Source organism: Lethenteron reissneri, chromosome 34 (genome assembly GCF_015708825.2).
Source record: "Lethenteron reissneri isolate LAM-NWPU_2019-01 chromosome 34, ASM1570882v1, whole genome shotgun sequence".
Lineage (NCBI taxonomy): Eukaryota > Metazoa > Chordata > Hyperoartia > Petromyzontiformes > Petromyzontidae > Lethenteron > Lethenteron reissneri.
Genome location: NC_083812.1, coordinates 16,080,215 through 16,092,676, shown reverse-complemented (window position 1 = coordinate 16,092,676; position 12,462 = coordinate 16,080,215). Strand labels below are relative to the sequence as shown.

The 12,462-nt window shown below is 46.2% G+C and overlaps 1 protein-coding gene across 1 annotated transcript in view; it reads left to right on the top strand.

The window, feature by feature from the left end:
* Positions 1 to 12,462, top strand: part of HIF1AN (hypoxia inducible factor 1 subunit alpha inhibitor) — a 46,868-nt gene that overhangs the window by 26,815 nt on the left and 7,591 nt on the right. The window contains exon 4 of the mRNA XM_061565457.1: positions 10,346 to 10,491. Coding sequence (XP_061421441.1) covers positions 10,346 to 10,491 — 146 coding nt within the window. The remainder of the gene's footprint in view (positions 1 to 10,345; positions 10,492 to 12,462) is intronic.

Here is a 12,462-nt window from a genome sequence, read left to right as displayed (position 1 = left end):
TTTACACACTTGCCGTAGATCTGTACGATTAACTGCTGGTATATAGCTGTTAACTTTTTCATGCATTCGCCATATATTTTGAGGGCAAGAGTTGGCCATTCAGGGTTAGTTACTGGATTTATTGAGAGGCCCATGATGACAGAATGAGTGCCTAAAGAAATGCTAACAATGCCAGGAAAGAATTAACAACATAGCATACGTGACATTTAAACCACTGAGTGTTGCAGCTGTATTTTCTTTGTTATAGCGCCACCATTCGGATACGACCTTAATTGTCACTCTACCGGCAGCTTGCCATTGCTGATGCACTTTGCTTCTCACTGCGCTCCCATGAGCGGCTTGCAATCGGAAGGTTTTCGAGTTTAAATCCTCGTTGGGGATTGGCACGGCCCATCATCCCTCTAGTCCTGGGTCGATAAAATAGCTAGCTTTTTGTAGGAAAGTTAACGGTGAATATCTTATGGGATACATCATGGGACCTCCTTTGCCAGTACCAAAATATGATGATAGGTTTTTCTCCTTTTTTCTGGCAACAAAACAGGTGTTAAGATGTTGAAACACCAAACTGAAACCTTTTATAAGGAATCATGACTGCATTAACCACAATGCTTGTGGTCAGAACGCAAAAAAAAACATACCCTGATAATATATGCATTGTCCTTGAAACTGATTGGTCCACAGAGACAGCTTTCTTTTGAGCCTTGTCTCAAACGGTGTTAGACAGCAAAAGGTCTTTTGGCGTCCTCTGGTCTATTATCATCTTATGGGATAGACTTGCCCTCACCAGAGGAATGTGGAATTTCCACCACTGGCTGAGGGCTATATACAGAGGATGAACGCAACCTTGGTGCTCATTGGAGCAGCAATCACGATTAGCGCGGTTGGCGGCGTACGGTGCGAAAGACGTTCAACATACGTACATACATGGCCTTATGTGTTGCTCTGTCGCCTGCTTGCCATATTTCATGTACTTGCTCGGGAAGGCCAGCACGTGTGCCGTCACAAGCACATTAGCTTCCGGCAATAAACAGCACGACGGACAACACGTAAAATCATCCTCTGCGTTTTATCGTTTTATGGAGAATTCTTGTGCTGGAGTGTGACCGTGGTGAATGATCGCGTTATGCACGCATGCAAGCAAATAACAAAACCGAAGTGAACGTGTTGTTTGGGAGCATGAGAGATTGTGGAGCTGTTGTAAATGTTGGCACTGATTTTTTTTTGTTAAACTGTGCTCCATCCACCACTGTGGCCCAAGAACAGGGCTGGGCTTTTACATTTTCGCTCGGTTCTTGTCCAAACGCTTCATAGCCACGTCGCTCCGTAGTCTCGGCCTCTACCACTCCATTTACACCCATGCCCCCTCCCTTTTCCCCCTCGTGATAATCAATCGTATGTTTATTTCGAATAACGTTCAGCGTTAGGCTCGGCTACCCTACAAGCTAAAATAATTTTTTTTATGTAATTAACCTGAGTGGAGGGACACCAGTAGCCTAGCACGTCTGTTCCGCATTGATCCAGTGGCATCGCCGCCATGGCCCAGGGTTAAAGCGCACGTATCTATATATATAAAATCGCAAATCTGTCTGTCTGTCTGTGTGTCGCCGGACCATACGCAGTTTCATTGGACGAAATGTGAGGGATTTGCGAGACGCGATTGGTCCGGCGGTTGCCCCTGGCAACGGGTAGCGACGCATTCGCTGCGGGATGGACGCCATTTTTAATTCCCGTTAAAAATATGCGCACGCATTAACACGCGACTCTGAGGTAAATTCATCAAAGTTTCACGTCCTCTTCACTCCCCCCCACCCCAATGTGTGCTATTACTATTATAGGGTCGGTAGATAATAAAATTATAGCGATTAGACAGTATTATTGTAGCGCGGGGGGGGGGGGGGGTAACGGCCCCGGTACCCAGCCTCAGCCGGGTGGGCAATTTAGGCGAGGCCGGAGGCTCTGCACGGTACTAGGCCTCGACACCCCACCACACTATAGGCCGTACATATTACTGCACAGCGGCCGAGGAGATCGTGGCTGGGGGGGGGGCAGGGGTAGCAGCCCATCTGTGTATATATGTAAGGTTATTAAGAAATATATTTTTCACCCGGGCAACGCTGGGTACTTATGCTAGTCGCTTGTTAAAAGAAGCTGCCATCAGCCTTGCCACCCGAGTTGGGTGAGACTCTGTTGAGGATGTCCTGAGAATCTTGGCTAGGCCCCGTTTATCCGGTGCGTGATCCTGAGCCCATCCCGCTTCCCCGTGGCCGTGGAATGGCGTCAGTGTGTCGGTAATTTTAATTGCAGTAAGGAGGCTCTGCACGGTACTAGGCCTTGACACCCCACCACACTATAGGCCGTACATATTACTGCACAGCGGTCGAGGAGATCGTGGCTGGGGGGGGGGCAGGGGTAGCAGCCCATCTGTGTATATATGTAAGGTTATTAAGAAATATATTTTTCACCCGGGCAACGCTGGGTACTTATGCTAGTCGCTTGTTAAAAGAAGCTGCCATCAGCCTTGCCACCCGAGTTGGGTGAGGGATCTGTTGAGGATGCCCTGAGAATCTTGGCTAGGCCCCGTTTATCCGGTGCGTGATCCTGAGCCCATCCCGCTTCCCCGTGGCCGTGGAATGGCGTCAGTGTGTCGGTAATTTTAATTGCAGTAAGGTGAGACTGTTGGTTTAGCGTTCCCCCGAACATGCATGATGAGTTCACTTTCCCATGTGGTGAACAGATGAAGGATTTTGAGGGTCATGTGGTGCACAGATGGAGGCTTGAGGTGATTTTAAAGTGGAAGCCTTAACAGATATGGTACATTTCTTTTCTGAGGCATTATTCATAATCATCATGAGCTATGTTCAGTCCACTGCTGGATGAAGGCCTCCCCTAGCTGTCAACACCTCTCGCGATCCTGCTACATCGTAATCCACCTCGCACCTGCTCATTAAGTGATATAATCGCTCCATCTCTTGGAACGTCCTGACATGTTCTGTTCCCTGGCTGCCACTGTAATTTTATTATTTGACTGTTGGCCATCACTTCGAATGACGTGTCCTACCCAAACCCACTTCCTTTTCTCAACACGTTATTAATATTTTACAAAAATCTATATTCGGCATAATATAACTTTTTCTATTACAATTTGTAATTTGTGTATATTAATACAATTGATTTTAATACATTTTATGTTATAATATATCCAAGCGATAGTACAAGTAAAAATCCGATCTTTCAAAATTAACTAAATAAATAAAATAACCAGTTCAGAATGTAATTTCATTTGGATTGAATACAACGTTCTTAATGCATTGTCCTCAGCAGTAATGAGTGCGCATTATACGCCAAAATCTATTTCTTTCCATTCATCCTTTACGAGCGCAAACGCACAAAGCGCCCAGCCCGCCCGTGGCTGGTCGAGTGGCAAGCGCGAGGCGAGCTGCTGGAGCCAGCGGCGCCGCCGCCGTCGCGTTAACTCGTCGTGCGAGCGGCGCTGACGGAGCGGCGCTGACGGAGCGGCATGGGTGCGTCCGTGAGCGCCGGCATACGTCTGCCCGCCCCACTCGCCGAGAGGCACGGGCACCGTGCGATAGTTAACGGGGAGCGGGGGTCGTGACGGGGAGGGGGGGGGGTTGTTAATTGCTACGTCCCTTTGTGCGACAGGCCACTGCTAGTACTGCCACTGCTAATTGAGCGCCGCCTCGAGCGGTGCAGGTGTGAGCCATAGGGCTTCCGTTGCAGTGAGACGTTACCGTGGAGACCCCCGTGGCTCGTTAGCACAGCGGCCCGCTGCCGGAGGGGCGCACCTCCTGGGAAGGGAGTTGTGTGCCCGGCAAGTGCGGCGGCTGGCGTCGTGGGCAGGTTCTGGACGGTCCACGTCCTGGGTGTCTAATGCAGGAAATTAGTTGTGTCCATTTGCATTATCTATGGGACCTTTTTGCCAATATCAAGAATTATGAAAATTAAGACTAGGTTTTACCCTTTCTGGCAATTAAAGTGGTGTAAAGATGTTCAAACACCAAACAGATACTTTTTGCAAGGCATCAAGTCTGCATTAACCACACATACTTATGGAAAAACATGTAAACACTAGCCTTTTGCTCGTCCAAGGACGGGTGTATTGCAGTAAATCTGAAACTTGCAAGCGAAAAGCAGACCGCGACGTGATATTCATTGCCTTAATTCGTGTGCAATTTGTAAGGGCGCGGTGACACAGACCTATTTAATTGTAAGGTTATAATCCCTTGTTCATCATGACGTCCTTTTTACTTTGATCGCGTGACGTGAGGGTTCTGTCTTTGTAGTGAGGGTTGTAAGTTGACGCCGAGGAGGGGGGAGGAGGCGCGTCGCCCCCCCATGTGGAGTGACGTCACCGCTAATTATTATAAATGGGGGGGCGGTGTCCATTTGGAGACGTCACCTGTTAATGTTTATTAATGAGGGGGGCTGGTCTACGTGGAGTGACTTCACGAGCGTTAAGGACAGACATTTCTGGGTGATTATAGTAGGTGTAAGGACAGTACGGGGTGATATAGGGACAGTACGGCTCCCCGTGGCCATGGTTACTAATTAATGTAATGGGGACAGGTTCACATTAGGGTAATGTGGGACCTAAGTGGTCGCTAATAATGATTGATGCGACAAGCTTTGACAGGGTCGCATGAGGGGAAGCACGGGACCTAACAGTCGTAAATTGTAATAAGGGCAGAGACAGACAGGGCCGGTGCGGTGAGAGACGGTTCGGGAATAGGGGCGTGGCCCGGTCGTGAGGGGGATAAAAGCCGGCACGAACCGGGGCTCTGGGCTTGCTGTTGTGGGGGAACTGTCGTCGCCGTCGTCACCTTGGAGCGGGTCGTCTTCATCCTCCTGGAGTGGGCACCTTGTAGTCTTGGAAGGGTAGAGTTATGTTGTCTCAGAATAGAGTTATCCAAGTTACCCAAGTGTATATAGTCACTCGCGGTTACTCGTTAAGTTATCAGTGAGTCCGCGGAATTTATTCATGATAAATATTCATATAACTGAACAAGACAGTGTCTCTGAGAGCTACATTACATAGGTACTAGCCTTTTGCCCGTCCAAGGATGGGTGTATTGCAGTAAATCTGAAACTTGCAAGCGAAAAGCAGACTGCGATGTGATATTCATTGCATTAATTAGTGTGCCATTTGTAAGGGCGCGGTGACACAGACCTATTTCATTTTAAGGTTATAATCCCTTGTTCATCATGACTTCCTTTTTACTTTGATGTCTCAACAGCGTTACGGAGATCGCGTGACGTGAGGGTTATGCCTTTGTAGTGAGGGTTGTAAGTTGACGCCGAGGAGGGAGGAGGAGGCGCCTTGCCCCCCATGTGGAGTGACGTCAGCCGCTTATTATGATGAATGGGGGGAGGGGTGTCCATTTGGAGGACGTCAGCTTATAATTATTATTAATGAGGGGGGCTGTTCGATGTGGAGTGATGTCACCCACTCGTGATTATATTAAAGAGGGGGGACGGTGCTCCATGTAGAGTGACGTCACCTGTGCATGAATATTAATGAGGGGGGCTGATCTATGTGTAGTGACGTCACGAGCATTAAGGACAAACATTCTTGGGTGATTAGAGTAGGTATGCTGTGATAATGTATGCAGTGTTTTTTAAACTGATTGGCCTACACCAGAGACAGCCTTCTTTATGGCCTTGTCTCACCAGTGTTAGACCACAAGTACGTGTGGTTAATCCAGACTTTTGAATATCTTAACACTTTTATTGTTAGAAAGGGTAAAACTTATTCTTATTTTTCATCGATTTGCGTTGTTGAGTATATTTGATCACTTCATACTTTCACACAGGGCTGTGGAAAATAATGTGCATTATTATTGCATATGCTTCCTGAAAATGGGTGTCATGTTTTTGCATAAATAAAACATCTGTGGGCAATGTTTCTCATAATAATTTAAGATAGTTGTGTGTGTGTATAAGCACAAACGTGTGCATCACTTTTCAATGTTGTGATTACCCTTTTAGTTGGAACTCTCCAGGGTCGAATGTGGAGATGAATTATTTTCTATATTAGAGTTACATCTTGGAGTCATTGAAGTGTGCAAAATCTCAGAGTCATCAACGACTCCTGAGCACTCGTTGTCTTGGGATACATCTCAAATCTGCGGGACCTCCCTCCTCCTCGGCACTAGTTCTCTCCCGTCCTCGCCCCCGGCCGCTGCTCACCCATGCTTTTGTCACACACCGATCTTGACTATCATAACTCAACATCACGGCCTCCACAAATCCCTCACCTGCAAGCTCCACAGGATCCAAAATGCCATTGCAAAACTCCTTACCCTCATGCACTGTTGGCTACTTAGGGTGTGAAAGAAGTTCAAAATACATTTAAAAAAAAACAACATGCAATGCAAATCGCCTCATCCCACACTTTTGGCTCCCAAACTAAATACCCATATTGATGTCAACATGCTCTATGGACTTACCCCTGCTGTCGTATCTCACTCTACTCCCCTTTGTGAGATCTCCTACCTCTCCCCTCTCATCTCACTCTACTCCCATTTATATGCTCTCCGCTTCGACAACCAAGGCTTTCTTTCAGAGCTCCCAGTCAACCTTGGCTCATGGGGATCGAAGGTCGACTGGTTTTGTCCCCGTGTGAATGAGGGACCGATCGTGCTTGGGGTGCCATGGTGACGAGATGTTAACTGTCTCGCCTGGTATACAGGAGGTCGTGGGTTCGATCCCAACCCTGACGCCTGTATATTTGCAGTTTGTGTGTTTTCCCTGTGGTCACGTGGATTTTTCTCCAGGTCCTCCAGTTTTCCCCTCCACATTTAGAAATATGCATTTATTGTATTTGGCTGCTATCATTTCCACGTAATAAGCCACTTTGTTGAGTTTTGATTTGTGGCCAAGTCACTTCTGAAAAAGAGCTACATAGCTCAGTGGAGCCTTACCTAGTAAAAAAAAAGATATTTAGCTTGCTCATGTCGTATATTGAGGCATGATCATAGGTTATGGAACCAATATCAATTGTCAAATCAACCTGTGAGACAACTTTGAAGCTCCTATCGTGCCATTCAGTGGTATGATGAGCGCGCTGGTGTTGGGGTGGTCGTGGTGCGTGCGCCATCTGAAATTTTGCTCTCAAGGCAACGGTGATGGGACTGCTTCTACGTATGAAACTCGGTACAGTGTATACGCGCCAGTGAATTAACCTTTCTTCCTCTTTTTTTCCCGTTCAATATTTTTTTTCTTATAACAATGGCTGCGAAAGGCAAAGAGAATGCGCCAGTGTAATACAAAATTAATGGCCATGAGCATGAATTATTCATCGCATGACAGAGTGTGCCTTGCCATCGAATGCATTTTTAACCGTCACTATAACGATGGCTTGTCATTTTAATAAATACCCCCCAAAGAAACTCCCGAAGGCGAAGAGTGCAATTTTTTTTACATGGATCTTGAAAAAAAAAGGGACAAACTTAGATTGCACATGCAATTTAAACTGTTTTATGGAAGAGCATATGCTTTAACTTAGAAAATATATAGCATATATTAAGGCATTTTTTTGTTCATGCAGCATTCAAGTCTGGGATGCCACGCCCCACTAAGCAGGGGGTGGAAAGAGATTCGTCCCTTTGATGTTGAGAACATGTGCAGCGGTTAAATGCATTGGTGTAGCTGCCAAGAAGCTCTTAAGTAAATACAAGTTGTGTGTGCGCTCGTGCATGTGTACTGCACATATAAGAAGCAGTGGCATTATCATTAAATTTGTTTTTATTTTATGCATGTTTACCCAGGAAAGCCTTCCTAAGTCTCTATTTTTTAGGAGGGTCCTGCCAAGTCTTTGCACTTGAGGGTGAAGATGCTGCTGTGTGTAATCTCAATTGAGTGACTTGAGACAGCATCTTCAGCAATGGGATTGTTTAGCTAATACCAGATAGATACATTGCCCGTTTTTTTTTCGTTGGAGGAAACCGGAGAACCTTGAGAAAACCCATGCAGGACATGGGGAGAACATGTAAAGACATCGCAGGAAGGCGCCCGACACGGAAGTGAACCCAGGCCCTATTTTCTGCGAGGCACAAATGTGACCACTGTGCTGACTTGCAATTGTGGTTATTTCACTACGCTACAAACCCAGCGACTTAAATGTTTCAATCCAAGCCATGATTACCATCACTGGTGAGTGGTATCAGAACTTATCATGGTCCTCACCAAGGTCCACTCGGCTTAAGTGAGTTAGCAATTGGAAATAATCTTGATTGGAAGCTTTCGTAACTGCAGGAATCCATACTCTTTGGTTCTTTCGGTAAAGTCACGTAGGTATAAAATGAAATTAATCACGACGTTTCGGGCGCAACACAAACGTCCATCATCAGGTGGGAAGGCATGGTCTGCTGCTGAGGCAGACTTTTTAAAAAGGTTTGAAATGGGTGTAGCCCAAGGGTCATAAAGAAGTGGCCGGGGCTAGTGATGTTAATGTGAGAAATTAGCATGTAACTGTAAGACAGGAAAGCGGCCTCCTCAACGAGGGCACGGAAGTGGCTATGTTAATGTGAGCGATGAGCATGATGTTAATGTGAGAAATTAGCATGTAACTGTAAGATAGGAAGAGAGCGGCCTCCTCGTCGAGGGAGTGCAACCCAACGGGTGCAATCCAAAGGGCATGTGAGTATGAGAGTGCAATCCAAAGGACATGTGAGCATGAGAGTGCAATCCCAAGGCATGAGAGTGCAATGCAAAGGACATGTGAGCATGAGAGATATAAGAGAGGCATAGAGAGAGCGACACATAGTCGGAAATAACAGCTGACATAGGCAGGTAAGATGGTAACATCACAGTCAGTTAAGACTTTACCTGGTTAATAACGTCCTTCCAATGATTGCTCAGTTTGTACCCATCCTCTCGGTTGAAGTTGTGTCTGTGTTTATATATCTGGATGGCTTCATGAACAAATCTTTGAAGGTAGCCGGTAGGTTTTCAGAGTACCTCCGTCTTGTAATTTTATTTCTCCAATGTAACTGCTGCCGCAACCACAACTCGGTTTGTAGACACCAGGGTATTGTATGTCAGGAATCACATCCTTTACAGATGGGATTAAATCACGGATTTTGTGTGCTGTGTTGAAACGAACCTGGGTCTTGTGTTTGTTTAAGATTTTGGAAATATTTTTGGTAACCCCTGCTTTGTACAGTAAAGTGATGGTTTTGGTTGGATCCTCAGAAGGTTGTCTCCGCATGGCTGGGCAGACAGCTTTGCAGATTGTACGGTCTGAGTATCCGTTCATCCTGAGGGCTTGGTGTACATGCTCCAACTCACTGGCTAGGTGGTGCTGGTCGGAGATGCAACTGGCCCTATGGTTTAGTGTTTTGATGAGGGAATTCTTCTGGGCTGGATGGTGGTGGGAGTCAGGCTTTAGATAGGCATCCGTATGGGTGGCTTTCCTGTTGACCGAATGTCCCAACAAGCCATCAGGTCTCTTCTCGATCAAAACATCCAGGAATGGGAGCTTGCCATCCTTTTCCACTTCCATGGTGAATTTGATAGATGGGTGTATGGAATTGACGCGGTTGTGAAATTGGTTCAGTGCTGGCAGGCCTTGTGGGCAGATAACAAACCTCTCATCCACGTATCTCTTCCACAAGGAAGGACGTAGGGTGGATGTCTGGATGGCATCTGTCTCAAATGTCTCCATGAAAACATTCGCTACCACTGGCGATAAGGGAGGACCCATAGGGGTACCCTCACTTTGTTTGTAAAATGTACCATTCCAGGTGAAGTATGTGTTGGTAAGGCAGTGCCTTACCAAAGTTGGATTCAGTCCTTGTTGGAAATAGTACAGCCCTGCAGGGTGGATCCACACAAGTGTTGTTAAGGTCTTCGTAGCATAGCCACTGGTCTGGTTGCATCAGTCTGCGATATGAGGTCAAACAAATTCAAAATAAATAGCTATTAACTGCCAAGTTTCTTTAAGGATCAGTAATTCATAGACTAGGCAACTAGTTGATAAGATGTAATGGCATGTTTTTCTGGCCTACCATGACCTGACTTTGCTCACCATGTACCCTCCCCCCCCCATTAGTATTGAACACTTCTTTGAAGAGACACAGGTGGCAGGGCATGGCCTAGTGGTGGCCTTCGAAGGTGTTCACTAACAGCACGTGCCACAACCGCCCTGAAATCTAAATGAGAGATCTGTGTCCTTGTTAGCATACACCTCCGCCTATGCGAGTCTTCAGTTCGGTTTGGTTGTGTTTTAACGGGCGGCAGTGCGTCCGTGTGTGCGTATATACTATCCCTGCGGCTTGTGATTTAACGAGAGTCCTACGTGTGTGTGCGTGTGCGCGCGTGCGCGCAGGGAACGTGACACCGTGCCACTACGACGAGCAGCAGAACTTCTTTGCGCAGGTCAAGGGCTACAAGCGCTGCATTCTCTTCCCGCCGGAACAGTTTGACTGTCTCTACCCGTATCCCATTCACCACCCGTGTGACCGGCAGAGCCAGGCAAGTGCCCACCCAAACAGCCGACCCGTTGAAACGACTGTGCCGCAGTTGCGTCTGCCTACAGCACTTCCGAGTCGATTAGTGGCTTTCATAGAACTCCTGGGATTGTGCATAACGATAGCAGGGTTTCTAAAATATTTAAAAAAATTGCAAGAGAGCTAAATTACAGCATTTATAGTCTCAGACAGTAATGAAGGGATATAGGTATGCATGAAACTGGGACACTTTGCGACTCGTGGTAACCTTATGCAAGCAAGACATTGTTTTAGGTATTTACCTAACCCTTTAGAAAAAAATCCAAAACAAGCAGGCTTGAATTACATATAATGCGCTGTGAAATGTGGCCTAATGGTCACCATTTGAGCAAGAGCATACGTTTGATAATGAGCTTATTAACTTAAAAAAATGTGGAGCATAATCATTTCTGATTACTTGCAGTCATCTCCAGTTATGTGCTTGATAGATTATTGTTTTGGCACTGCGTCAAAACAATACCTACGAGTGTGCTGCAGTGAATGCGTTTGTCAGGGCCTTTCGTTTTTTATTTTTGGATCAATTATATTGCCATATTTTTCCACCTACTTCTCTTGACCCCGAGTGCCATGAATATTCAAGCAAGAGAAGCAAGACATCCATGTTTGGACATTGTAAATCACAGTCCAGTATCTGAGGCAGTCGTTTTGCACTTTGCTGTTGGCAACAAAAAAAACCCAAAAAGTTAAATAATGGAGTGGTGATGATGTGCAATTGTGGTCAGTCAGAGGTTTTAAAGTCATGTTGGTTGGGGACTCTATGCGAGTGCCAGGGGCTCCGAGTTATGTAAGCCGTGGCATGGATTCAGCTGAGCGTTCAGTGGGCAGGATATTTGTTAATGTGCAGCCTTTCTGTTGCGTGCATTGCCTTGTGCGTGTGCACCTATGATGTGGAAATATCTCGTCAATGGTAAATGTAACCCTTGTGTCTAAAACACTGTCCATACACAAGACAGCTGTGTTAGATTAAGTAGGTCCGTCATAGTAACAATGCCGTTTATTTTGTCATGGAAGTTTTTTCTTTTAATGTTTGTTTGTAAAAGTGTCGTTGATACATAAACATCTAGACGCTGTTTACTGTAAATATTACTTACAATTTTGGCGGCAGGGTGGTGCAGCGGTAACACTCGTGCCTCACAGCCAGAAGGTCCTGAGTTCGATTCCTGAGTCGGGCACCATTCGGAGTGGAGTTTGTATGTTCTCCCTCTGTTTGGCATGGTTTTCTTTTCGGTTCTCCAGTTTTCTCCCGTAGGCTAAAAACCATGCAATGTACGGGTTTCCCTCACTTTGTGCGGTGAATGCATCCCAACAAAAAGGGGCGCGCAAAGCAAAATTATACGAGACAGCTGCCCGCCTAGTAGCGTGTACAGTAGTGTATGCACAATGTCCCATCTCTGACCGCATAGCCGCATGTAGAGTAAATAGAAACCGTGCAATATATATATCGAATTTTTGGTAAAAATAGGTTAGCCGCATATACAGCGGGAGCCGCGTAAAGTGAGGGAAATCTGTATTGGCCAAACATCCCAATGATCAAAAATTGCCTGAAAATCACTCGGTTGGGATCACTCAGCAGCAGCAGCAGTGGCAGCGAAGTCGCCCCCCGACTGTGGAATTTCGCAGGACCCTCCTGAAAAGCTCGGTCTTGAAACTTAGTGAGGCTTTCCTGGGCGAACAAGCATACTAGTTATAATGAAAATAACAGCTAGAGCAAGGTACATAATATAGTACAGGCTTTTTCCCCTCGCTATTATTTAATTTTGTTTATTTTTAAAATGTACCAACTCACCAAAACATCTACTATAAACAAGTTATGTCGGTCAGCGGTGGAAATTGACCTAACGTGACGTCTGAAATGAAACGTGTAATTTCGGCCGCTTAACGAAGTCGGTTGGTTCGCGCTGGGGACTGCGGCGTGCGCCTCATGCCGTCTGATTTA